Consider the following 24,778-nt stretch of genomic DNA (forward strand, 5'->3'; position numbering starts at 1 on the left):
TGGAACCCGTGTCTTTTTTCACCCGCGAAGCGCCGCCCCTTGCGAGTTCCGCTGCTTTCCAGTCGAGCGCAGCGCCCGGGGGCAACTCCAGCGCGTACACAAGTCCCGGCGCAGAGGACCACAACCCGAGGCTCGGATCCCGCGCGCGATCCGAACTTTCGCTTCGCCATGCCCAAGCAGGCGATAAAGGATGAGGCCATCAAGGACGCGGTGGTTGGCTCGCAGTACCTCGCGGGGACGGGCGAGTCCACCCAGTTCGATCACCACCAGGTGCTGCAAGAGTCCGACGATCTGATCCGCGCGCTGTTCTTCAGCATCGTCAAGGAGACCACCGGCACGGAGTTCTTCCAGTCGCTGAAGGATGTGTACGATCTGTCCGAGAAGTTCCACGAGACGCAGGCGCAGTCCGACTTCGACGCGCTCACCACCAAGCTCGGATCGCTGACGAACGAGGAGACGATGATGCTGGCGTCCGCGTTTTCGAACGTGCTCAACCTGCACAACGTGAGCGAGCACGTGGCGAGCGCGATGGAAGAGAGGCACGCGAGGCTCGACGACATCCCCCGCGGCCCCGCCAAGACCACCAACGGCGCCATCAAGGGCCTCGTCGCCAAGGGGATCTCGAAGGAGGCAATCTACAAGGCCATCACCGAGCAGGAGGTGGACCTCGTGCTCACCGCGCACCCCACCCAGGCGCTCCGCAGGTCCATGCTCAAGAACTTCGGCACCGTTCGCCAGAAGCTCCTCGACCTCCAGCGCGCGCGCCTCTCCGGGTACGAGCGCGCGGAGCTCCTCGACTCGATGGCGTCGGCGATCCAATCCGCCTGGCGAACCGACGAGATTCGCAGGACGCCCCCGAAACCCCAGGACGAGATGCGCGCCGGGCTGTCCTACTTCAACGAGACGGTGTTCGAGGGTCTGCCGAAATTCTGCAGGCGTATCGACTCCGCGCTCATCAACCAGGGCCTGCCGAGGATCCCCATGGAGCACTCCATCATGCGATTCAGCAGCTGGATGGGCGGCGATCGCGACGGAAATCCCTTCGTCACCGCCACCTGCACCCGCGACGTCGTGTACCTGGCGCGCATCACCGCCGTGAACCTCTACTTCAAGGCGATCCAGGACCTCATCTTCTCGCTGTCCATGTGGAGGTGCACCGACGCGTTTCGAGAGCGCGCCAGGCTTCTGCACGAGAGGGAATCTGCCGAGCACGTGTACGAGATGCGCAAGCAGCGCAACTACGCGGACTTCTGGCGGTCCCTTCCCATGGAAGAACCCTACCGCGTCGTGCTCGCGGAGGTTCGCGATAAGCTCTACAACACCCGCGAGGCCCTCCAGGCTGTGATCATGGGCAAGGCGGAGGCGCTCGACCCCGCGGACGACTCGATCTTCCGCGACAAGAACCAGCTGCTGGAGCCGCTGATGGCGTGCCACCAGTCGCTCATCGAGGTGGGCGACGGCACCGTCGCGGACGGCTCGTTGCTCGATCTGATCCGCCAGGTGAACTGCTTCGGCTTGTCTTTGGTCAAGCTGGACATCCGGCAGGAGAGCGATCGTCACGCGGACGCGGTTGACGCCATCACTCGGCACATCGGCCTCGGTTCGTACAACGACTGGGACGAGGAGAAGAAGACGGAGTGGCTCGTGTCGGAGCTCAAGTCCAAGCGCCCGCTCGTGGCGTCCGACCTGGAGTGCACCGACGACGTCCGCGAGGTGCTCGACACCTTCAAGATGATCGCGCACCTCCAGGAGGTGTGCCCGGGCTCCCTCGGGACGTACGTCATCTCCATGGCCACCGTGGCGTCGGACGTGCTGGCGGTTGTTTTACTCCAGCGGGAGATGGGGGGCAAGATGGACCAGCTCCTCCGCGTCGCGCCGCTGTTCGAGCGCCTGGACGACCTCAACGAGGGCCCGAACCAGCTGCGCAGGCTCTTCTCCATTCCGTGGTACCACGAGCTCATCGACGGCCACCAAGAGGTGATGATCGGATACTCCGACTCGGGCAAAGACGCGGGCCGCATGGCCGCGGCTTGGGCGCTGTACGAGGGGCAGGAAAACGCCACGAAGGTTGCCGACGAGTTTGGGGTGAAGCTCACGCTCTTCCACGGCCGCGGAGGGACCGTCGGAAGAGGCGGCGGGCCCTCGCACCTCGCCATCCTGTCGCAGCCGCCGGCGACCATCAACGGGCGCCTCAGGGTCACCGTTCAGGGCGAGGTCATCGAGCAAAACTTTGGCGAGCACGAGAACTGCTTCCACACGCTCGACCTCTACACCGCCGCGACTCTGGAGCACTCCCTCGCGCCGCCGCTCGCGCCCAGCGACGAGTGGCGCGGCGCCATGGCCACCATGTCGGAGGTGTCCTGCGAGCGGTATCGCGAGATCGTGTTCAAGACACCCGAGTTCAACCCCTACTTCCTCCAGGCCACCCCGGGTCAGGAGCTCGGCGCGCTCAACATCGGCTCGCGCCCGGCGAAGCGCAAGAGCAACGCGGGCGTCACCGCGCTGCGCGCCATCCCCTGGATCTTCGCGTGGACCCAGTCGCGGTTCCATCTCCCCGTCTGGCTCGGCATCGCGGAGGGATTCCAGCGCGTGAAGGAGCAGGGGAAGCTCGAGACGCTCCGGGAGATGTACAGGACCTGGCCGTTCTTCCGGGTCACCATGGACCTCATAGAGATGGTCCTCGCCAAGGCGGACCCCACCGTCGCGCGGCTCTACGAGAAGGAGCTCGTCGAGGAGCAGTACCACGCCTTTGGCGAGCAGCTCCGCAAGGCGCTTCGTAGCACCGTCGACATCGTGCTCGAGGTGACCGAGCACCCCGACCTGCTGACGTCGCAGACGACCAACGGCGGCCAGGGCAGCATCAACACCCTCAAAGACAAGCTCGCCATGCGCAGCATCTACCTCACGCCGCTCAACATCATCCAGGTTGAGAACCTCAAGCGTCTGCGCGACATCGAGGATGGCAAGGTTGACACCAAGGGGTACGTGCCGGTGATGCCGTGGGCCAAGCAGATGCTCAGCCTCCACGTGTCCAAGGACTACTACCACGCCGCGGTGTCGGACACGCTGATCATCACCATGAAGGGCATCGCCGCGGGGATGCAGAACACCGGCTAAAAAAATCGAGCCAAACGCCAGTAAGGTGGTTCGCGACACCGTCCTGTAATTTCTATTCTCTTCATCTTCTAACTTTTACCACTGTCGTCGCGTCTCGTCGCGTCTCGTGCCTCGTCTACTACTGGTGTCTCCTGTGCCTCGACGTCTTCTTCTTCTTGTGCGGCGCGTTGAGTGCTCGAGTGTCCCTCGGGCCGAGGATGAGATCGACGACGCCGGCGTGCGCGGCTCTCGCGGCGACGTAGTCTGGGGTGAGAAACTCTTTATTCTTCGCCCGTCGGTCCGCGCGGTGCTCGAGCAGGAGCTTCACGGTGCTCTCGTGACCGCCGCCGGCGGCGAGGTGCAGCGGGGTGCATCCGTCGCGCGCGCGCGCGTTGACGTCGGCGCCGCGCGATATGAGCAGGCGCGCGAGCGCGTCGTGTCCGCTCCTCGCGGCGAGGTGAAGCGGGGAGAGGCTGTCCGGGCCCCCGGTCGCCCCGTCGACACGCGCGCCCGAGGCGAGCAGCGCGAGCGCGATGGGCTCGCACTCGTCGCCGTTGACGACCGCGCGGTGGAGCGGCGCCATGCCCTCCCCGTCGCGGGGGTCCACCCTGTTCGGATCCGCGCCCTTGGCGAGCAGAGCCCTGCAGCTCGCCAGGCAAAAGCTCTCCGCGACCGCCACGTGCAGCGGGGTGCGACCCTCGAGGTCCTCGACGTCCACGTCGTTCGGGCGCGCGTCGAGGTGCGCGCGTATCGCCGCGGTGTCGCTCGCGCGCACCGCCGCGTGCAGCGGCGACGTATCCTGAGAGCAGGCGGAGGACATCCCCGGCCTCGCGGCGCGCGCGCGAAGCAGTGGTCGTGGCTCGAAGACGGAAAAGACGAAGCAGCGACGATCATCGACCCCGATCTAAAAGTTTTTACTAACTCCTGTGGAATCCCGGACCGCCCTCCGCGAGGCGCCTCAGCCGCCGCAGCTCCTCCTCGACGTCGCAGTCGTCCCTGTACCCGAACACGGCGATCACCACCACCGCGCACCCGAGCCCGATGGCGCCGTTGAGAGGCGCGTCGAACAGCGCGTTGCCCATCACGGTGGTGAGCACCAAACTCGCGCACACCGCAACCGTCTTCGTGACGCTGGAGCTGTACAGCACGGACAGCGCGACGAGGACGCCGCCGGACGCGTGGAGGCACGCGATCCCCCACACAAGCGGCGTCCACCCCTCCAGTATGTTCGCCCCGCCGACGTCCAGGAAAGCCATCGGCAAATAAATCGCGATCGAGTACATCGCCAGCTGGATGTTCCTGTCCCACACGGAGAAAGTTTCGGGGCCCCGCTCGCCGCCCCCTAAACCCGTACCGCCGCCCCCTACAGTAAGTACGCTCCCGCGCTTGAGCATCATCTCGAAGTATATCGACCCGAACCCGCTCAGCGCCGTCTGCACGCCGGCGCACGCGATCCCCACCGCGTAGTCCCACGCGATGACGTCTCCGCCCGATTTCGTCAACCCGTCTGCATCCGGCGCCGACTCCCACGACACCAGCGTCACCCCGAGGACCATGACCGTGAGCGTCCGCCACTTGCGTCCGCTGATGGGCGTGCCCAGCATGAGCACCGCGAAGAACGCGGTGGCGAGCACCTTCAGCTGCGATATCGCGGTGAAGACGCTGGCGTTGATTCGCTCGAGCGCGGGGTAGGAGATCAAGTTCACCACCAGGTACACGACGGCTGGGACGGCCATGGGTCGGGAGCCGGCGACGACCGCGCGGAGATGCGCGCGGCGACGGCGACGCCTGGTGGTCGCGTTGATGCCGCCGCCGCCGTGTTTCTGTGGATCGCGCGTGGCCATGAAGAGGCAGAACGCGAGCTTCATGAGCTCGTTCACCGCGAGCACGGCGTTCTTGCTAAACTTCAAGCGAATAACCCCCACGGCGTACCGGCGCGCGAGCATGGAAGCGGTGTTCTCCACGGCGAGGATGCCGAGGAACAGCGCGGCGAGGAAGGGATTCCCGCGGTTATCGTTCGCGAATCCGCCGGACGGGGATCTCGGCGATCGGGCCGCCGCGGCCTTCCCGCCGGCGGACGTCGCGTCCTCCTCGCGCACGAGCAGGGCGTGATGGTGCGCGTCTCCGTTGCCCTCGGGGTGGTGGCGCTGATGCAGGTGCTCGACTGCGAGAGCGCCGTTGCTGGGCGGCGACGTGGAGATGTGACGGTCCATCCCGGACTCCACCATCATCATCGCCTTCATGGCGAACCTCGGCCGCGCCGTGCCCTGGCCAATGAACGTGAAGGGGTCCATCTTCTTTCTGTGGCTGATGAAATCTGAGAGAGAGATTCCGTTTTGAAAGCGGTTGAAAGGAGCCGATCGGGGCTTGAAAGGAGTTGAAAGGGGAGCGAACTTTTTTTGACCGGTAAAAACCAATCTGTACATATTTTTTAGATTCCCAGAAATTGGGTTGATCGATTTTCATCGATTGGTCCGCGTAGCTCAGAGGATAGAGCGCTTGACTTCTAATCAAGCGGCCGCGGGTTCGATCCCCGTCGTGGACATTGAATCTCTCTATGGATTCTTTTTTTCAGTTTCGAGCACACGGAACGACGCCGCGCATCGTCAGCTACGTCCTCCTCAAGTTTGGCGTCGTCCCGAGCACTTTTGAGGCGTCGGCGGGCGACGGGCTGCGGCATGTGATGCGATGTGGAAAAGTCGTGTTGAACCACAAAAAATTTCCCCGGCGTGGTGAACCCACATCTCCCCGCCATCTAACGGTAGACTACTCGTAAAAGTTATACGATGTTCGCATTGCATGAGCGCCGCGGGGTTCACCCGCGAGCTCGAAAAGCTAATGAAAAAATCGAGCGTCTTCACTCGGAAGACGCCCTCTATGTACGTGAGCCCAGTGGTAATATATCGGCCCCTTCGCTGCTTTGCTTTCCTCCTCTCTCCCATGTTTTTCATCACGCCACACCCTCCTCCGCGCGCATTTCGACGCCTCCTCTGACGCGTCGTTCTTTTCTTTCATCACACCCACCCTCTTTTTAACTCAACTTGACCGAGTCGACAGAGTTCACCGTTTACAGGGAGAAGTTGCCCATGGCGTTGGGGTCCATGGCCGGGTTCATTCCACCCATGGGCGCCGCGGCCTGCTTCTTGGGGATGTCGGTGATGACCGCCTGGGTGGTGAGCACCATACCGGCGATGGAGCACGAGTTCATGAGGCCGGACCTGGTCACCTTCTTGGGGTCGATGACGCCCGCCTCCATCATGTCGACAAACTCGCCAGTCATGGCGTTGTAGCCCATCTCCCACTCGCTGTTCAGAACCTTCTCGACGATGACGTCGCCCTCGATGCCGGCGTTGTTGGCGATCAGGCGGCAGGGCGCGACGAGAGCCTTTTGGACAATCTCCGCGCCGAGCTTCTCCTCGGGATCGGTGAGCGTCTCCTTGAACTCGTCGCACATGAGGGAGAGGTGAACCAGCGCCGCGCCGCCGCCCGGCACGATGCCCTCCTCGATGGCGGCGAAGGTGGCGTTCTTGGCATCCTCGATGCGCAGCTTGCGGTCCTCGAGCTCCGTCTCGGTGGCGGCGCCAACCTTGATGACCGCGACGCCGCCGGCGAGCTTCGCGATGCGCTCGGAGAGCTTCTGGGTGTCGTAGATGGAATCCGACTCGGCGAGTTCCTTCTTGAGCTGCGCGACGCGAATGTCAATCTCCTCGCGAGACGCCGAGTCGGCGATGAGGGTGGTGGTGCCGTTGCTGATGGTCACCTTGCGGGCGTAGCCGAGGGTCTCCATGGTGGCGGACGCGGCGCCCATGCCGAGGTCCTTCGCGAGGAAGGTGGAGCCGGTGACGATGGCGATGTCCTGGAGGAGAGCCTTGCGGCGCTCGCCGAAACCCGGCGCCTTGATGGCGGCGACGTTGAGCACGCCGCGGATCTTGTTGACGACGAGGGTGGCGAGCGCCTCGCCGGCGACGTCCTCGGCGATGATGAGGAGGGGATCGCCGCCGGACTGGGAAACCTGCTCGAGGATGGGGACGAGATCCTTGATGGACTCGATCTTCTCGTCGGTCACGAGGACGCGCGCGCCGTCAAACTCGACGGTGAGCTTCTCCTGGTTGGTGACAAACTGGGGGGAGATGTAGCCGCGGTCAATCTCCATGCCCTCCTCGACCTCGACGATCGTCTCGAGACCGCTGCCGTTCTCGATGGAGAGCACGCCGTCGGCGCCAACCTTCTCGATCGCCTCGGCAATCATCTGGCCAATCTCGTCGTTGTTCCCCGCGGAGATGGACGCAACCGCCTTGATGTCGGCGCTGCCGTTGATGGGCTTGGCCATCTCCTCGAGCTTGTCGGTGAGGTACCTGCGGGTCTTGTCGATGCCGCGGTTGATGGAGATGGGGTTCGCGCCCGCGGTGACGGACTGGAGCCCGAGACGGATCATCTCCCTCGCCAGCACCGACGAGGTGGTGGTGCCGTCGCCGGCGGAATCGTTGGTGCGGCCCGCCACCTCCTTGATGAGCTGGGCGCCGGCGTTCTGGACGGGGTCGGGGAGCTCGATGGCGCGCGCGATGGTGACGCCGTCGTTGATGACCTGGATGGATGACGGGGATCGAGTGGGATGGTGGGCGGCGGAGGTCAGAGGACCGATCTCGGAAGAAATTTCAGCTCGGCACGGCGGACTTTTGCCCTAAACCCTGTAAATCGGACGTGCGTCGTGGGGGGTCGGGTGGGGGAGCGCGGCGGGGGGCGGGCGCACCTGGGGCATGCCGACCTTCTCGGCGAGCACGACGTTACGGCCTGAGGAGAGGGAAGAGGCGATGGGGTCAGGCCCTGGGGCTCGGGGAACGGCGCGCGGACAGCCGGACGCGGGAGGAGCGATCGAGAGGGTGGGTAGAGACGCACCTCGGGGGCCGAGGGTGACGCCAACCGCGTCGGCGACGATGTCGATGCCCTCCTGGATCTTCATCCGGGACTTCATGTCGAAGGTGAGCTGCTTGGCGTCCGCGCGGACCTTGAGGGTCGCGCCGCGGACGCGGACCGCGCGGGAGGCGCGGGCGGTGGTCGCCTTGCCCGCGAGAGCCTGGCGGATCGGGTGGGGAGGGATGGGGTTGGAAGGTTTAGCCGCCGCTCCGTGGAAACTTTAATCGCGTCGCTTCGAGCGCCCCGTGGGAAACGACGGCGTCATCCGCGCATCGACGCGGCAACCGGCGTCGTGGATGGCATCCACGGTTATTGAGTACGGAGCCCGTCCGCCGGTCGCCCCGCGTGGGCGCTCGCGCATCCTCCGGTGCACCCGTTTTCGGAACCCGTCCGTCGCGGAAGGAAGCTTCGATTCGCATCCTTCCGCGCTCGAGGAGGCGCTCGCGCGATGAAATTTTGCCGAGAGATGCGGCCGAGGTCGGGACGCGTACCGTGCGGGCGGCGAGGGGAGAGGCCTGCATGACGCCGTGCATCTTGCTACGACGGGGTGTGAGGCGGCGGGTGAGCGGGTCACGTGCCGGTGCTTCCGAAGAGTGCGTGCACGACGCGGAGTCGCCGGCTTTCCTTTCCCACCCTGAAGTCTCGAAAAAGTTCTCAGATGGATAACGAGTTCGGCGGCGGTGCCGAGAGTTTGCATTTGCTCCCGGTTTCGTACGCTTTCCGTTCCAGAGAAAAAGTCGCTAACACTAAATGGGACAAAAAGCTCGAGATCTCTGCGTGAATCCAGTCTGAGAGGTGGAACGCAGATTTCGCGATGAAAATTTCGCGGAAATGCAAACGCGTTGGTTACGGCAGTCCGGCGACAACTTCGGGCACTCGATCGCCCCCGTGGTCTCGGCCGCGCGACCGTCGAACGACGGGGAGGACCCGACCGGCGCCACCGCGACCTCATCAGGTGCGAGGGAGTAGCACCGAACGGACCGAGACCTCGGCGCGATGGGCGGCAACAAGGGCAAGGGAGGCGGGGGAAGGGGCGGAAGGGGCGGTAGCAGGGGCGGCGGTCGCGGGGGCGGCGGTGGGGGCGGGTTCGGCCGGCTCAACCCGCGCTGGGCCAACGGCAACGTCCAGCTGTGCTCGTGCACCTCCGAGGACTGCGACCGCCCGCACGAGGGCGACGAGGACGTCGAGGCCGCCGCCGCCCCGACCAAGTTCCCCGTGCCCCTCGCCATGTGGGACCTCGGCCAGTGCGATCCCAAGCGATGCAGCGGTCGCAAGCTCGCGCGGCTCGGGTGCCTGCGAGAGATGCGCATCCAGCAGAGGTTCCCGGGCGTCGCCCTCACCCCGTCCGCCACCGACTGCATCTCCCCGAACGACTACGCCCTCGTGCGAACCGACGGCCTGTGCGTCGTGGACTGCTCGTGGAACCGACTGGACGACGTCCCGTGGCGCCGGCTCCACTCCGCGTCGCCCCGGCTTCTGCCGTGGATGGTCGCCGCCAATCCCGTCAACTACGGCAAGCCGTGCAAGCTCAACTGCGCCGAGGCACTCGCGGCGGGGCTGTACATCGCGGGGTACGCCGAGGCGGCGACGCTGCTGATGAACAAGTTCAAGTGGGGGCACGGGTTCATAACCCTCAACAGAGACTTGTTGGACTCGTACGCGGCGTGCGTGACGGGGGAGGAGGTGCTCGCCACGCAGAACAGGTGGCTCACCGAGGGCGGGCCGAAGCGTTCCCCGCGGCGCATGCCCGGCAGCGACGACGACGAGGGAAGCGACGACGAGGAGGAGGAGGAGGGCGGAAGCGACGAGACGGACGAGGACGACGAGGATGAGGACGGGATGCCCAGGCTCGAGCCCAACCGCAACAGGACGGATTTCAGAATCGGCGGGGGGTCGAGGCGCGCGGCGTTCCCGGGGGAGATGCCGCCGTCGGAGAGCGAGGACGAGGACGAGGAGGATGAGGAGGACGAGGATGGGGATGGGGAGAGCGGGGCGGGGGATAAAGGGGAAGGGGAGGAGTTGAGTAGGCGGATGGGCGGGGTGACGGTGTGATGACCCGAGCGACGAGACGTTTATTATCGACGTGAGAGATTGGTACTTTCGACACGAGTCGCGCCGTCGTCGTCGTTTGCCTTCGCATCGTCTTCTTGCGGCTCAAACGCGAGCGGTGTGTTGAAGCCTGAACTGGAAGAGCGCCAACTCTCCGAGACGAGACCGGAAAATCCAGTCAAGGGCCGGAGAGTTTCCGCACGCGCTTGAGCACACCGCTCGCAACGAGCAAGACCACATCATCCTCAAGAAGACGACGTTGAAGTTGAAGTTCAAGGCACTTCTATGAACAACGATGACGACAGCGCGGCGACGCTGTATCGGCCCAGGTTCAGTCCCTCCGAGAGAGATTGGTAATGGTACTTTGGTTTCGACACGAGTCGCGCCGTCGTCGTCGTTTGCCTTCGCGTCGTCTTCTTGCGGCTCGAACGCGAGCGGTGTGTTGAAGCCTGACTGAAGACTAAAAGCGTCAACTCTCCGAGACGAGACCGGAAAATCCAGTCAAGTGCTGGAGAGTTGCCGCACGTGCTTGAACACACCGCTCGCAACGAGCATGTGGAGCTGGATCTTCCAAGAAGACGACGTTGAAGTTTAAGGATATGATGAACGAACGATGACGACAGCGCGGCGACGCTGTATCGGCTTAGGTCCAGTCCCTCCGTCCGTCCTCAGGCCTCGCGTCGATCGTTCCCGTTCACGGCGCGCGGCGCGGGCGACGGCGAACCCGCCGCCGTCCTCTCGACCCCACCCTCGCCAACCCCGTTCGAGCAAGGGCTGGCTCGTTCAGGGGTCGCCTTGGTCTTCCTCCTCTTCCCGCCGCCCTTCCCGTTGCTGCGCATCAGGTCGGCGTCGCGACGTATGGCGGCCTGTATCCGCTTGAGATCGTCCTCCGCCTCCTGCGCGGTGACGGTGAGCGCGAAGTTGGGCTGCGCGGGCGCCCCAGGCACCGGCCGCGCCCGCGTCGTCGTCGTCGGTATGCCCCAGTAGTACTGGGGCTTCGCGTGACGCGACGTAATGGCGTGGCCGTCGGGACCCCAACGCGACAGTTCCGAGCGGAGGAAGCCCGGGGTGATGCGAACGGCGTCGGGGTCGAGGGGCTCGACCATCGGGCGGCGGTGCGGTCGGGCGGAGGGAAGTGCGGGAGCCCGCCCCTATCTTTTTGGTTTTCCCCCGGGCGCGTCGTGGCTTTTTCTCGGAGCGTTCAGTTCGGAAGAGGCTTCGTCGCTTAGACTATGAAACACTTACGTAACTTCGGTGTGCAGCGCACTTACAAAACAGACTCGCCGTAGCTACCCGCGCGTACCACCCAGCGGGACGGCACCACCCTCCCCGCGCACGACTTAACTCGTCAGATCAGGTCCGCGACGTTCATGGGCATCTCGTCGATCTGCGTCGAGTAGTACTGCTCGATGTCGCGCAGGATGCGGACGTCGTCGGCTTTGACAAAGTTAATCGCCACGCCCTTGCGCCCGTACCGACCGGAACGACCGATGCGGTGGATGTAGTTCTCCCTGTTGTTGGGCAGGTCGTAGTTGATGACGAGCGACACCTGCTGCACGTCGATCCCGCGAGCCCACACGTCGGTGGTGATGAGAACGCGGGTTGTGCCGCCGCGAAATTCCCCCATGATGGCGTCCCGTTCCTTCTGGGGCATGTCTCCGTGCATGCTGCTCACCGTGAAGTTGTTCTGCCGCATCTTGTCCGTGAGCCAGTCCACCTTGCGCTTGGTGTTGCAGAAGATGACGGCCTGGGTGATGGTGAGGGTGTCGTAGAGATCGCACAGGGTGTCGAATTTCCATTCCTCCTTCTCCACCGCGACGAAGAATTGCTTGATGCCCTCCAGCGTCAGCTCGTCGCGCTTGACGAGGATGCGGACCGGGTCCGTCATGAACTTGGTGGTCATCTCCAGCACCTCCTGCGGCAGCGTCGCGCTCACCAGCACCACCTGCGTCTCCGGGGGTAGGTACCTGTACACGTCGTAGATCTGCTCCTTGAATCCCTTGTTCAGCATCTCATCCGCCTCGTCCAAGATGAGCGCCTTGATGTTCCTGGTGCGGAGGTTTCGTCGCTTGATCATGTCGAACACCCTGCCCGGGGTCCCGCTGACGATGTGCACGCCGTGGTCCAGCTTGCGGATGTCCTCGCCGATGGACCGTCCGCCGATGCACGCGTGCACCTGCACGCTCATGAAGTTGCCCAGCGCCAGAGCCGTCTTCTCCGTCTGCGTCGCGAGCTCTCGCGTGGGGGACAGCACCAGCGCCTGAACCTCGCGGGTGTTGGTGTCGAGCATCTGGCAGAGCGCGAGGGAGATCATGGACGTCTTGCCGGTGCCCGACTGCGCCTGCGCGATGACGTCGCGGCCGCTGGTGATGGGCACGATCGCGCGCTGCTGAATCGCCGAGGGCTTCTCGAAACCGTACGAGTAGAGGCCGCGAAGCAGGTCCTCGCGGATGCCCATGCCGTCGAAGGTGCTGACCACCTTGACGCCCTTGGACGTGTCGAAGGTGATGTTCTCATCCTTGTCGAAGTCCATCGTCGTGTCCCCCATCGCCCCTCGCCTTCGTTCTCGCCTTGGTGTGTTTCTCTTCCCTCGATCGTCGCGGGGCGCACGTCAATTTACCTTTGTGGCGCGCACGATCTGCGTCGCGGAGGTGGGTCGCGGGTCGCGGTTCGAGGAGCTCGAGGCGCGGCGGTTGGAACGATCGGAGGTTGATTCCGTGTCGCTTCGCGTCGGGGCGGCGCGTCCTCGAGTGGCGCGAGGAAGGCCCCCGAGCGACGTGTGAAAGCAGCCTCCATCCGTCGCGGCGGCGGCCGGTTGACGTCACGTGTGTCCGGCCGGGATTTTTCGCGCCAGCCAGAACGGTGTGTGTCATCACGATGAGCAAGCGGCGCTAACAACCCAAACGAGGACGCGCCACGGGCGCTCGCGGCCACATGTCGGCCCACGGATCCCACGCGACGATACTCGCGGCGGTGACGCCGCGTCCCATCGCGAGAGAACCCTGCGGCCGGATCCGCGTCTCAGTCCCGAAGCGCGCCCCGCTTCGTTCGACGGCGATTCGTTTGGAAAAAGCGCGCGCCCCGAACTTCCGCTCCCGGGCGCTCGCCGAGGACGCGCCCGAGAGCAACATCGTGCCGTCCCCGTCCGACGCCCCCGAGCAGCTCGGTCCGCTTAAACCCACCGAGACCCTCAAGCTCGCCGTCTTCTCCACCTCGTCGTACATGCGGCACACGCAGACGCCCGTCATCGAGGAAGCCTTCGGCGCGGGCAACGTCCGATGGTTAGACGTCGGACTCACCCCGCAGACCGCGCCGCTCGCCGCGGGATGCAACGCGACGTGCCTCTTCGTCAACGATCGCGCCGACGCCGAGACGATCGACGCCCTCGCCGACCTCGGCGTTCGGTTCATCGCCATGCGATGCGCGGGGTTCGACAGGGTCGATCTCGACGCGTGCGCTCGACGAGGCGTCGCGGTGACGAGGGTCCCCGCGTACAGCCCTTACGCCATCGCCGAGCACGCCATCGCCATGATGCTGGCGCTCAACCGCCAGCTCATGAAGGGTCACGCGCGGGTCGTGCAGGGGAACTACTCCCTCAGCGGCCTCGTCGGGTTCGACATGCACGGCAAGACGGTCGGGATCGTGGGAACCGGAAAGATCGGTCGATGCACAGCGAAGATCCTCCTCGGCATGGGGTGCGAGGTGCTCGCCTACGACGTGTTCCAGTCCAAAGAGGCGATCGCGATGGGGGTCAAGTACGTGGACACCGTGCAGGAGCTGTTACCGCGGTGTCAGATCGTCTCCCTCCACTGCCCGCTCACCGACGACACGTACCACCTCATGGACGACGCGACGTTCAACCTCATGCGGAAAGGAAGCATGCTGGTCAACACGAGCCGCGGCGGCTTGGTCGACACGGCCGCGCTCGCGCGCGCGCTGGACGCGCAGAAGATCGCGTGCGTCGCCATGGACGTGTACGAGCACGAGGCGGGTTTGTTCTTCGAGGATAAGAGCGAGGAGACGGACGCCACTCCGGGGAGCTCGCTATCTCCGGATTGGGACCTGAGCCTCGGCTCGCTCGCGTCGCGGCCGAACGTGTTGGTGACCAGTCACCAGGCGTTTCTCACCGCGGAGGCGCTCGGGAACATCGCGAGCACGACGGTGGAGAACCTGCGGGAGTTCGCGGGGGGCGGGGGCGCGGGCGAGGGGGGCGGCTACGTCAACGAGGTGATCGGCCACTGACGGAGTCTAGCCAGTCTAAGATATTTTACACGAGCCGAGTTTCACCGCCTTCCGCCACTCGTCGATGCGCGGCGCCGTGATGGCGGCCATCGCGCCCGTCGCGGCGGTTCCCGCGCGGGGTCTCCCCCGTCGCGCGTCCTCGCGCGCGTCCGCGGTTCCCGCGGGCGGCGTCCGTCTCGCCCCGCCCCACCCCCGGACCTCATCCCTCCGCGATCGCGGAGGAACGCGTTATCCGTCGTACGACGACGTGCGCCGGTCGGTCCGAACGATGCGGTTCGCGGCGGCTTCCGACGCCCCCACCCCCCCCGACGCCGCCGCCGACCCCGCCCCAACCCCCGCGCGCCTGGACCTCGAGGGCGACGAGCTCGTCCTCGTCGTCGGCGGCGCCGGGCGCGTCGGCGCGCGCGTGGTCCGGAGGCTGGCATCCGCGGGCGCGAGATGCCGCGTGCTCACCCGCGACCCGTCCTCGAAGGCGGCCACCGCGCTTCGCGACGCGTGCCCGCCCGGAACCGTGGAGCTCGCGCGAGGGGACGTCACGGAACCCGGGACGAACGGCGACGCCGCGCTCGCCGCCGCCCTCGTCGGATGCACCCACGTCGTCGCGTGCTTCGGCGCGCAGAGGATCAGCAAGATCGGAGACATCCTCGGGCTCGGAGCGCCGGAGACGAACGACGTCACGCATCCGGCGGCGGTCAACTTTCGGGGCGTCGCGAGACTCGCGACCGCCGCCGCCGACGCCGGAACCGTCCGGCGCTTCGTCCGCGTCACCGGCATGTCCGTGGGGTATCACCCGGCGGACCCGATCGCCGTCCTCCTCAACGCGGTGCTCTCGATGACGATCAAGTGGCAGCTGAGAGGCGAACGAGCCGTGCGCGCGTGCGGCGTGCCGTACACCGTCGTGCGCCCGGGTAACCTGCTGGACACCCCGAGGCCCCCCGGAAGCGTGGTTCTGGTGGGGCACGGCGACGCGAAGGTCCCGGCGGGCAAGGTGAGCCGCGACGACGTCGCCGAGGTCATCTCCGTCGCGACGTTTGCCAAAAATTGCCAAAACGCAACCGTGGGAGTCGCGGGCGCGCCGGCGCCGACGGGCGGGATCGCGTCGCAGATGGCGTGGGACCCCGCGCGGGGGATGCACTACGTCGCGATGGAGCACGAGGAGTGCGTGAGGGAGGGTGTCGACGTAGCGGCGATGCTGGAAGGCGTCGAGGCGGACGTCGGCGAGCTGCGGGAGCGGCGACATTTTCCTTTCGTAGCCGCGTTCGTCGCGGCGCTGTTCGGGGCGGCGACGCTGGCGACGGCGGGGCTCGTCGCGGCGGCGCGCGCGCTGTTGAAGCTGTGATGACCTACTTAGTTCGTCTCCTAATGACGCTCACATGCGATAGACGGTCGTCGAAAGGTACAAACAAGTGGGCGCTAATGATAATGATAGACTACTTTCTGATCGCGGAGAGGCGAATGTCGAAGAGCAGCGTGCGGTTGAAATCCTTCAGCGTCCTGTTGTCCAGCACGAAGTCCAGCGCCCGCCTCCCGCCCAGCGTCTGCGGCACCGGCCCGACGGCGTACCGCTGGCTCGGGTCCCTCGAGTACGCGAGCTTCTCCTCGAGCTCGCCCGGGATCTCGATCCTCCGGATGCCTCCGACTCTCATCTGCGAAACCGCCTCTTCAAACGCCGGGATCGCCTCGCCGGCGCCGAGCTTGAACGCGTACGGCGCGTCCGTCTCGCGCGTGGACTCGATCTTCTTGGCCTGGTACCCGCTGGTGTACCCGACCCACTCGACGACGACGGTCTGTCCGGGCTGGGGCGTCGCGCCGGTGCCCTCGCGCAGGTCCGCGAATCTGGCCCCCGACGGGGATTGGACGAAGGGCTTGTCCCCGGGCGCGAGGGACGAGTTGCTGTTGCTGCACTCGGTGCACTCGGTGTCGGCGCGCGCGGGATCGGCGGCGACGAGGGGCGCGAGGAGCGCGGCGGCGACGGGCGCGAGCGCGACGGCGCGGCGCGAGGGAAGCGACGCGGGCTCCTCCCGTCGCCCCGATTCCAGCCCCGATTCGTGCGCATCGCGTCTCGCTCGTCGCCCCGCGGAGACGACGATCGTGGGCGCGCGAACCGCGGCGGCGCGGCGGCGGGGCGGGGCGCGAATCGCGCTCGTCCCCGAGACGCGCGATGCGGTCAACGCGGCGGCGTTCATGTCGAGCTTGTCGTTTCGGATCCACCGGCGCGGAGTCGCGCGTCGAGGGTGTGATGATGCTGACTTGGACACCCGCAGCGGATAAGCGCTTCTGTGGCGTGTCAGGAAAAAGTGAAAAGTGAAACGTGGCACTTTCGCGGGCGCGCACCCGCGACGCCGCCGCGCGCGTCCGTCCGTCATGGGTTCCGTCCTCGGGAAGATCACGGAGGAGCTTCCCCGGCACGATGTCGTCAAAAAGGCGGCGAGCGGATTCTACGAGATTCGCCGATACGCCCCCGCGGTCGTCGCGGAGACGTCGTACCGCACGAGCCGAGGGATGTTCGAGGGAGACCAGGGCGGGTCGTTCATGCGCCTGGCCAAGTACATCGGGGTCATGGCGAAGCCCCAGAACGATACCACGACCGCGATATCCATGACCGCGCCGGTGCTCATGTCGCGCGGCGCCGGCGACGGCGCGGATACTCCCGTCGGCGCGTCCGAGGGATCTCATCCCGAGACCACGACGTACAAGATGGCCTTCTTCATGCCCGCCAGTCGCTTCTCGAAGGCGTCGGACGCCCCCAAGCCAACGAACCCCGATGTCACCATCAGGGACGTCCCCGCGCGGACCCTCGCGGTGCACACGTTCAGCGGGAACCTGCGCCAGGCGGCAATCGCCGAGCGCGGCGAGCGGCTTCGCAGGGCGCTGGAGGCTGACGGCGTCGCGGCGAAGGAGGGCGCCGAGGTGATGGCGGCCGGGTACAATCCCCCTTGGACGCCGTGGTTCTTGAAGACGAACGAGGTGATGCTGGAGGTGTCCGGGATGTGATGCGCGATGCGTCCGGTTCCCACCGCGACGGCGCTCGTGGCGACTGATCGACACCAAGGTCCGAGGTTCTTGTCGATCTTCGTTACGTGGCTGAGGGGTCGACGTTGAGTGCCTTCGTACATCACTCACTCCTTCTCGATAGAGGGGATGGTGCAACTTGACGATGCTTTCGAACGCCATCGCGTCGCGAAGTTGCACCGTCCCCTCGCGAGAGCAACGTCGACGAACCCTTCCGCGCGCGAAGATCGACACGAACACCAGTCGCCCCGACGGCCGAGCATTCTTTGGTCTTTTGCGGGAATTGCGCTCGTGCAGAGGCCATCCTACCCGTCTGCTCGCTTCCTCGACGTGGTAAAGGTCATCAGCTTGGGAGTGAGATGCGTTGAATGTCGCGAGTACATCGTTCTCCCATGTTTACCACGTCGAGGAAGTATCCACCACACGAGCGCGATGACGTAGACGAAGAATGCTCGGTTCACTCCCGCGTGTCGAACCTTCTAAAAAGATACCCGCCGCTAACGTTAGCTACTAGAGATCTACGCGAAACTCACTCACGACCGAACAACCAACCGCCGCGCGGAATCCTCTCACGATCCCCCCAAGAAGAGCTCCGCGCCGTCGTACTCCCTCCTCACCGCCTCCGCTACCCGAACCCTCGCCCGCTCAAACGCCGCCGCCCACGCCGACCCCGGGCCGCGCCTCTCCGCCATCGCCTTGCCGCAACGCATCAACCGAACCGCCGACTCCAGGTGGTGCGCCTCGCACTGCGCCTCGCACTGCGCCGCGAGAATATCCCCGGCGACGTCCACGATGTCCGACGATCGAAGCGATGTCGATTCAGTATCTACGTCGACGGCGGCGGCGCCCGGTGAGTCACCGCCCGGTGAGTCACCGCCCTCGACGCACGCCGCGAGCGCCGCGCGGAAGGCGTCCACGTCGGCGTCGGCGACGAGCGCGACGACAACGTCTTCGCCCGTGGCGCCGTCGTCGGCTTCTTCTTCTTCCCCCGCATCGTGTCCCTCGAGCTCGATCCTTCCTTCGGGCGCATCCGCGTTCAACAAGGCGCGCCGGTTTTCCGCGACGGCTCGGTAGTGCTCCCTGAGCCTGGCGCGTTCCTCCTCGCCGATGGCCTCCAGGAACGATCCGTCGATCTGCGAGTACGACTCCGGCAGGTTAGATCCGAACGCGGCTTCGGCGTCGGCGACGGGCTCCACGGGCTCCACGGGCTCCGACGGCCTGGCCCTCTTCCCGTCGTTCGGCACGGAGGCGGCTCCGCGGCGCATGCCGAGTATGCTCCCGAACGCGTCCCACCCTCGCTTCGTCACGCCCACTCCCGCCGATCCACCGCCCGATCCCCCGCCGCCCGCCCCGCCCCCGCCCGCGCCGAGAGACTCCCCTGAAGAAGCCGGCGCCATGAACCGGCGCAGGCTCGGCTGGTTCGGTCCCCCGCCCCGCGACCCGGCTCGACCCGATCCTCCTCCCGTGCCGTGCATCAGCTCGGCGCGAACCTCGGGGGGCATCGCGGCCAGCAACGCGGGATCGATGCGGTCCATCGACGGGTTCGCCGCGTCGGCGAAGAAAGAGGATCGGCGCGGCGGCGGCGGTGGCATCGACGTCCCCGAAAGGGGAGACACCCGGTTCGTCATCCACCGCGGGGAGGGACGGTGAACGACGTCAGGTCCATCCCTCGACGTCGCCTCCCCCGAAGTTCGAACCGGGGACCTCCGGGTTACCGCGTCGTCGTCTTTACCGTCGTCGCCGGCGATGTCCTCTGCGACGCGGCTCGACCACCTGACGCTTCGACCCCGGTCGTTGTCGCCGTCCCCCCGTCGCGCCGCCGGCGTCTTCATCGCCGACTTCAAGACGCCACCCCCGGGATTTGAACCGGCAACCTCCGGGTCACCGCGTCTCGAGTTTACCGCGGCGAGCACCACCGGCACGGTCCCGCCGCGGGGCACGTCCGGCACCTTCACCGGCGCCGCCGTCGCCGGTACCCCCGCGGCGGCCAGAGCCGCCGCCACCGCCGCCGCCTCCGACCGAACGTCGCCGCCCCCCCCGCCGCCGCCGCCGCCGACCGACACCAACGCCTCCCCCGCGCCGACGGGCACGATCCGAGGGGGGTCCACCGCCGCCGCGAGCGCGCCGTACGCCGCCGCGGACGCCGCCCTCGCCCCCGCGAGCGAACCGTTCGCGAGGTGCTCCGCGGCGGCGGTAAAGACGACGCGCACCGCGTCAAACGTCCCGGGATCAATCCCCGCGTCGGGCAAACTTAGAGCCAAACTTTCAGCTTCTCGGGGCGTCCGCGGATCCGGCTCGGCGGGGGCGTCGTCGTCGGCGTCGACGTCGTCCTGGGTGGGCAGGACGTCGTCGTCGGCGTCTTCCTCGGTCTCGTCACCGTCGGTCTCCGTCTCCGGGTCAGTCGGCGGCGGCTTTTCCTTTTCCTTTTCCTTTGCTGCCCGCGGCAGGACGCTCGTCATCCTCCGCACGCCGGGCTCCAGCGTCCCCTCCAGCGCGAACTCCGCGCACGGCAGGAGCCGCCCCGCCGCGAGCGATTCCGTGACCCACGCCGGGGTCACGACGGGGGGATGGTCGCGGTCCGATCGCGCGAGCGCGTCGAGCTTCGCGTTCGTCAATCGCCGACACACGACGTGCGTGACGGTGCTCCTGGAGTAGTAGTTGGCGAACTTGCCCCCGTTGGCGAGCATGATCTCCTTGATGTCCATCCACGGCGGGTCGGTGAGGCCGTTGACGTAGACCGAGACCCCGGCGAAGACCCCGGTTTGCCCGGTCGAGGCGACGTCGTTCTGCTCCCCGAGCTTCTCGATCTTGTACGCCATGTAGTTGCGATGCATCCCGTCGTGGTGCCTGGTGCTCGGGTCCCCGCCGCCGGGTTTGCCCCCCGCGTGGACCCCGCGAGGACGCCGCGAGGGCTTACGGACATCCTCGGGGCGGCACGTCAGCGCCTGCGCGACGGAGCGCGCGGGTTCGGACGGCGCTACGTCCCCGATGGTGTCGGGGGCGGGGGGCGTTCCCGACTCACGTGATTCAATGTGTCGTCGCTGGGCACCCGCGCGATCGTCGACCGTCGGACCGAGATGGGGCGGGTCGGGGCCGGGTGGGGAGAGTTCCCCGCGGGACGATCGACGCGTTCTCATGCGCTGTCGGGTGCGTCGTGTCCATCCCGCGCGGCCATCGCGACACGTCGCTCGCCCCTCCTCGTCGGTTCGACGCGTGCGGCGGAAACTGGACCGAAAACTCGTCGCGCTGGCTGGGGTGCCAAAAAACTCGCAAGTTTCGAGGTGTCAGGAAAGTTGCCAGGTGTCCTCTCTCGCGTCGGTCCTCGTCTCTCGGCCGGCCGGTCGCGTCCCGCCGGTCGACGCCGGTTCCGTTCAAAATCCCCGCGTCCACTCGTCGGGCGCCAGCTGCGCACTTCGAAAAAGCGGCGTGTGACCACGACGAGCCTTCGCAAACGTTGAGGGCACGCCGACGCTCCTCCACCCAACCGAACCTCACACCCCCCCCCCGAACCTCATCCCGCCGGTCCTTCCTCCCCTCATCCCGCGGGATCCCCGCGGCAGTACGGTCCGCCGCGTCGCCCTCGAGCCCGCGCGCGACCCACCCCTCCGCGGGGAGAAGGAAGAGCCCCCGTGGGAAGGGCGGGTTTTTCGCCAAACCCCGAACAAGGCCGCGCTCCTCCCGGCGCGTGACCCGCGACGAGAGACGCGAACGCGATCGGGGGATGGTGCTGACGTGCGCCAATCCGGCGTGCACCCGCGGGGTGCGTCCCAAACCGCCCCGACGCGTCCTAAACCCGCCCCTCGCCCGCTCCCCGCGCGCGCGCCGACCGCCAAAAGAGGAGGCTCCCTCCCAAAAAGACCCCAAAAATCCCAAAAAAAAACCAAACGAACATTTTCCAACACCACCCCCACACGTGCGCAGGACACCCCCATGTGGCGCAAGGGATGGACCCGACCGGGTGAGACCGACCCCGTCACCCTGTGCAACGCGTGCGGCATCCTCTACAAGCGCGGCTGGTTCTGCGTGCACTGCGAGGAGGTGTACCGAAAGGTGGAGGGCGCCGACGACGACGCCGCGGGGCCCTCCGGACCGTGGATCGGATGCGACCACTGCGAACGATGGTCGCACCTCTCGTGCGAGCTGGCGCGCGCTCCCGACGCCGTGCGCGGTTCCAAGTCGGTCGACGACGACGACGACGACGCCGACGACGACGCCCCTCCCGAAAAAGGCGGCGCGAGGTCCGGCGGACTCGAGGACTCGAAGCCGTCGCCGTCCCCGTCCCCGCCGTCGCCGGCTGTGTCGCCGCCTTTGCCGACGGTGTTTGACGCGGAGCTCGCGCCAGAGCCGTACCGGTGCCCGGAGTGCCGGGGAAAGGACCCCGCGTCCCTACCCCCGCCGCGCGCCGTCTCATCGCACGCGTCGCAGACGTCCGTCGCCGCGGGGGCGCACGTGGCGGAGGGCAGGGTCGTGCACAACCGACCGTTTCTTCGATCGGGCGACCGACGCGGCGGCGGAGGAGGAGGAGGCGGGGGAGGCGGGGGAGGGGGAGGTTCCGGGTGCAGATCCGCGGTCGGTGCCGACGGGGACGCCGCGGTCGGCGGCGGCGGCGGCGGCGCGATCCCCAAGGGGAAACGTTCGCGGGGGGGCGCGCGCAAACCCGCCGTCAGGTACGACCCCGGCGCCGGCGCCGGGGGTCGGCTTCCTCGCCGGCTTCCGAAGTCACCGGCGACGGGCACCGCCGCCAACAAACGAATCGGGCGGTCGTACGCCCTCGGAAAGCGCAAACTCCCGCCGCCGCCGCCGCCGCCGCCGCCGCCGTCATCCTCCCCGCTCGTGCGCCTTTACGACCGCGAGCCGACGACCTTCGTTCCCGTGGGCGACTCCCCGCTTCTCGCGTCGTCGTCGTCGCTGTTCCGCGACGGGGGTGCCCTGTCGCCCACGTGCCCGTCGATGTCGTTGGCGTCGTTGGGGTTTGTCGGCGGCGGCGACGGCGATGGTGCGGCGGCGGATCGATGGGCGTCGCGGGTGGCGTCCGTGGCGGCCGACGCGGAGCGACGGCGCGGGTATGGGCACGGGAGCCATATCGGGGAGCCGTATCGTGTCCATATCCCCGGCGCCCATATCCCGATTGGCGGCGGGGGTATGGGCACGCCCTCCGGCCTTTCCTTGCTTCGCGACCGGGACGTCCCGATGTCGTCGCCCGCTCCCCCGGTTTCGGTTTCGCCCCGGGACGGGAGCATCTTCACCGTCGAGAACCTCACGGGCGGCGGCGGCATGAGGAATTCGCATAAGGAATTCATCCCCCCCCGCTCGTCACCGGCCTCGTATACCTCGGCGGCGGCGACGCGCGCGTTCATCGCCGCGCGCGACTGGGCCGACCCCGGCGCCGTCGACCCTCGCGCGCCCCACTACCGCTTCCTGGAAGACGAAGAAGCCGCGGCTCCCGCTCCGTTCGGCGGCGTCTCCCCGGAGTTTGGGAGCTCATCCGCGCTCGACAACCTCGCGCCCCCCCTCGGGACCTGCTCCGACGGGCTCCACTGCCACCCTCCTTCCACCGCGGGGATGGGGATGCCGATCACCCCCGCGCTCCTCGAGCCGCGGGGGGGTCTCCTCGGCGGCGCCGCGGAGACGGAACCTCCCACGTGGAGGCGGGGGGCGGGAAGCCGACTCAACTTCGACGGCGTCGCCGGGACCATCGCCACCATCGTCGGGGCCACCATCGTCAGGGACACGTACGGCGAGGACGACCTGATGGAACCGGACGACGTGGAGGTCTCCGGCGTGAACGGCGAACGCTTCGAGGACCTTCGAGAGGCTGCGAGGCTCCTCGGCAGGCGCGCCGCGATGGAGGGTCTGTCGACTGGTTCGGCGGTGCTCTCGACTTCGCCCCCGGATTCATCGGGCTCCGGGGGACGCAACGAGCCCCCCGTGTGCTCTCCTCCTCTTCCCCAGGACATAACACTGCACGGCGCAACGGGCCCCCCGCCTGACGAGGCGTGCACGTGCGACGTCTTGGCGCACCTCTCCCTGGCGTCGTCGGCGACTCGGGAGTTGGTTCGGCGGACCAAAGTGGCGGGGCCGGTGGCGGCGCTGCTTCACGGGAGCGCGAGCGCGGCGGTGCGTGAGGCGGCGGCGCGGCTCGCGTGTTCCCCCGCGTGGCGCGACGCGATCGCGGAAGAAGCCGGGAGGACGGACGATGCGGGGGGTTTGGGTTTGGGGGGATCGGCGCGCGCGGTGGAATCGTCGGTTCGTCGGGGCGGGGGTACCGGCGGGGGCGATCCCGGGGCGGGGTCCCGTTTCTTCAAAGTTGCGGGGTTTGATCGAGGGTTGGACGACGGGGACGGGGATGGGGACGACGGGGACGATGGGGACGATGGGGATTGGGAGGACGGGGACGGGGACGGGGAGAACAAGTCGGCACCACTGGAGCGAACCGGGAGCGTGCTCTCGGCGAGTCGGTTGGAGCCCAGGCCCGCGGGGAGCGGCGGGATAGAGGGCCGTGAGCTCCGCAACAGCGTGATGTGAGGCGAGGGGTTGTTTGGGTCACCACGAGCGGGTCACCACGACGGGACGACGGGACGGGGCGATGACGGACGGACGCGGACGGACGATGAACGGAGAGAGGAAGAACCACGGGAAGGAGAGAACGGGCGGATGGAACCTCCGCCAGAACAAATTTGGCGACGCACCACGACGAAAATCGTTTGTCGGGACATCCCTCCGCCCCCCCCTCTTTGGCTACTACTGTCGCTATGTGACGCTATCACTCCCACTTGACCCTGCCGACGGCGCTCGAGATCCCTCGCGCACCACCCCGCCTGGATCCCACCACAACCGGGCGCGTCGCGTGCCAGAACAGCAGCGCCCCGAACATCGCCACGTTCTTGTAAAACATAATCATCTCCACCTGGTACCCCGCGCTGTGCTTGTCGGGAATGAGCCAGAAAGCGTGCATCACCGGCGTCACGACGAGGGTGAACAGCATGAGCATCTTGGCGCCCAGCGACGAGTCCGCCACGAACAACACCGCCCCCACCCCCTCCGTCAGCGTCCCGAGAAGCAACAGCTGTCCGTCGGTGAACGGGAGGACGAGGTAGAGGGGGAATCCAATCTTCGAAGCGAAGAGCGCGCGCGCAGCCGCGAGGCGCGGAGCGATCGACGCGAGCGTCGCGGCGCCCGCGATCGGGTCGCTCAGGGTCTGGAGCTTGTTCACGGCCGACGCCAGGAAGACGAAGGCGAACATGCACCGCCCCACGAACGCCGTCGCCCCCATGGCTGCGACCCCCGAATCCTTCCTCCTCGGCGCACCGCGGGAATGACGAAAGGAGCGCGCGTCCCTGCGTTTGTCCCAAACCGGAGCCCCCGTGGCGCCAAGACCAAATCGCCGGTTCATCTCTCTCGTCGCGGCCGGGGATTTTTCGGTGGGAAGCGAACGGTCGCGACGACACAAACAAACGCGCGTGCG

At 66.9% G+C, this 24,778-nt stretch overlaps 14 protein-coding genes across 14 annotated transcripts; 6 read left to right on the forward strand and 8 right to left on the reverse strand.

Moving 5' to 3' along the window:
• Window positions 1–168: 168 nt before the first annotated feature.
• Window positions 169–3,117, forward strand: PEPC (phosphoenolpyruvate carboxylase; the record flags this gene model as incomplete). The annotated part of the gene is made up of 1 exon (XM_002499372.1): window positions 169–3,117. One exon carries the CDS (start codon window positions 169–171, stop codon window positions 3,115–3,117), a length of 2,949 nt encoding a protein of 982 aa, XP_002499417.1.
• A 196-nt stretch (window positions 3,118–3,313) lies between these two features.
• On the reverse strand, window positions 3,314–3,559 carry MICPUN_74026 (predicted protein; the record flags this gene model as incomplete). The annotated part of the gene is made up of 1 exon (XM_002499841.1): window positions 3,314–3,559. A coding segment is annotated over one exon (246 nt), but the record flags the coding sequence as incomplete, so codon positions are not given.
• Window positions 3,560–4,013: 454 nt separating this feature from the next.
• On the reverse strand, window positions 4,014–5,390 carry MICPUN_56484 (Drug/Metabolite transporter superfamily; the record flags this gene model as incomplete). Its single annotated transcript, XM_002499842.1, has 1 exon — window positions 4,014–5,390. One exon carries the CDS (start codon window positions 5,388–5,390, stop codon window positions 4,014–4,016), a length of 1,377 nt encoding a protein of 458 aa, XP_002499888.1.
• Window positions 5,391–5,871: 481 nt separating this feature from the next.
• MICPUN_105208 (predicted protein) lies at window positions 5,872–8,531 on the reverse strand (the record flags this gene model as incomplete). Its single annotated transcript, XM_002499843.1, has 4 exons — window positions 5,872–7,681; window positions 7,847–7,887; window positions 7,993–8,170; window positions 8,502–8,531. 4 exons carry the CDS (start codon window positions 8,529–8,531, stop codon window positions 6,164–6,166), a joined length of 1,767 nt encoding a protein of 588 aa, XP_002499889.1. The 3' UTR covers window positions 5,872–6,163.
• A 694-nt stretch (window positions 8,532–9,225) lies between these two features.
• Window positions 9,226–9,888, forward strand: MICPUN_72212 (predicted protein; the record flags this gene model as incomplete). Its single annotated transcript, XM_002499373.1, has 1 exon — window positions 9,226–9,888. A coding segment is annotated over one exon (663 nt), but the record flags the coding sequence as incomplete, so codon positions are not given.
• An 839-nt stretch (window positions 9,889–10,727) lies between these two features.
• On the reverse strand, window positions 10,728–11,165 carry MICPUN_56481 (predicted protein; the record flags this gene model as incomplete). Its single annotated transcript, XM_002499844.1, has 1 exon — window positions 10,728–11,165. The coding sequence occupies one exon, from the start codon at window positions 11,163–11,165 to the stop codon at window positions 10,728–10,730; it is 438 nt and encodes a 145-aa protein (XP_002499890.1).
• A 242-nt stretch (window positions 11,166–11,407) lies between these two features.
• Window positions 11,408–12,592, reverse strand: MICPUN_97077 (predicted protein; the record flags this gene model as incomplete). Its single annotated transcript, XM_002499845.1, has 1 exon — window positions 11,408–12,592. One exon carries the CDS (start codon window positions 12,590–12,592, stop codon window positions 11,408–11,410), a length of 1,185 nt encoding a protein of 394 aa, XP_002499891.1.
• Window positions 12,593–13,203: 611 nt separating this feature from the next.
• LDHA (D-Lactate dehydrogenase) lies at window positions 13,204–14,352 on the forward strand. The gene has a single exon (XM_002499374.1). It carries the CDS (start codon window positions 13,282–13,284, stop codon window positions 14,299–14,301), a length of 1,020 nt encoding a protein of 339 aa, XP_002499419.1. The 5' UTR covers window positions 13,204–13,281; the 3' UTR covers window positions 14,302–14,352.
• A 28-nt stretch (window positions 14,353–14,380) lies between these two features.
• MICPUN_56478 (predicted protein) lies at window positions 14,381–15,643 on the forward strand (the record flags this gene model as incomplete). Its single annotated transcript, XM_002499375.1, has 1 exon — window positions 14,381–15,643. The coding sequence occupies one exon, from the start codon at window positions 14,381–14,383 to the stop codon at window positions 15,638–15,640; it is 1,260 nt and encodes a 419-aa protein (XP_002499420.1). The 3' UTR covers window positions 15,641–15,643.
• A 38-nt stretch (window positions 15,644–15,681) lies between these two features.
• MICPUN_107825 (predicted protein) lies at window positions 15,682–16,528 on the reverse strand. The gene has a single exon (XM_002499846.1). It carries the CDS (start codon window positions 16,485–16,487, stop codon window positions 15,732–15,734), a length of 756 nt encoding a protein of 251 aa, XP_002499892.1. The 5' UTR covers window positions 16,488–16,528; the 3' UTR covers window positions 15,682–15,731.
• Window positions 16,529–16,627: 99 nt separating this feature from the next.
• On the forward strand, window positions 16,628–17,855 carry MICPUN_107824 (predicted protein). The gene has a single exon (XM_002499376.1). It carries the CDS (start codon window positions 16,666–16,668, stop codon window positions 17,293–17,295), a length of 630 nt encoding a protein of 209 aa, XP_002499422.1. The 5' UTR covers window positions 16,628–16,665; the 3' UTR covers window positions 17,296–17,855.
• A 27-nt stretch (window positions 17,856–17,882) lies between these two features.
• Window positions 17,883–20,450, reverse strand: MICPUN_56475 (BRCT like protein; the record flags this gene model as incomplete). Its single annotated transcript, XM_002499847.1, has 1 exon — window positions 17,883–20,450. The coding sequence occupies one exon, from the start codon at window positions 20,448–20,450 to the stop codon at window positions 17,883–17,885; it is 2,568 nt and encodes an 855-aa protein (XP_002499893.1).
• A 584-nt stretch (window positions 20,451–21,034) lies between these two features.
• Window positions 21,035–23,838, forward strand: MICPUN_56474 (predicted protein; the record flags this gene model as incomplete). Its single annotated transcript, XM_002499377.1, has 2 exons — window positions 21,035–21,073; window positions 21,235–23,838. 2 exons carry the CDS (start codon window positions 21,035–21,037, stop codon window positions 23,836–23,838), a joined length of 2,643 nt encoding a protein of 880 aa, XP_002499423.1.
• A 238-nt stretch (window positions 23,839–24,076) lies between these two features.
• Window positions 24,077–24,706, reverse strand: MICPUN_56473 (predicted protein; the record flags this gene model as incomplete). Its single annotated transcript, XM_002499848.1, has 1 exon — window positions 24,077–24,706. One exon carries the CDS (start codon window positions 24,704–24,706, stop codon window positions 24,077–24,079), a length of 630 nt encoding a protein of 209 aa, XP_002499894.1.
• Window positions 24,707–24,778: the final 72 nt, after the last annotated feature.

Source organism: Micromonas commoda, chromosome 2 (assembly GCF_000090985.2).
Source record: "Micromonas commoda chromosome 2, complete sequence".
NCBI classification, from domain to species: Eukaryota; Viridiplantae; Chlorophyta; class Mamiellophyceae; order Mamiellales; family Mamiellaceae; genus Micromonas; species Micromonas commoda.

Bases quoted from the DNA above. Each gene is read 5' to 3' on its own strand.
- MICPUN_107825 (XM_002499846.1), bottom strand. From the start codon at position 16,487: ATGAACGCCGCCGCGTTGACCGCATCGCGCGTCTCGGGGACGAGCGCG.
- LDHA (XM_002499374.1), top strand. From the start codon at position 13,282: ATGCGGCACACGCAGACGCCCGTCATCGAGGAAGCCTTCGGCGCGGGC.
- MICPUN_107824 (XM_002499376.1), top strand. From the start codon at position 16,666: ATGGGTTCCGTCCTCGGGAAGATCACGGAGGAGCTTCCCCGGCACGAT.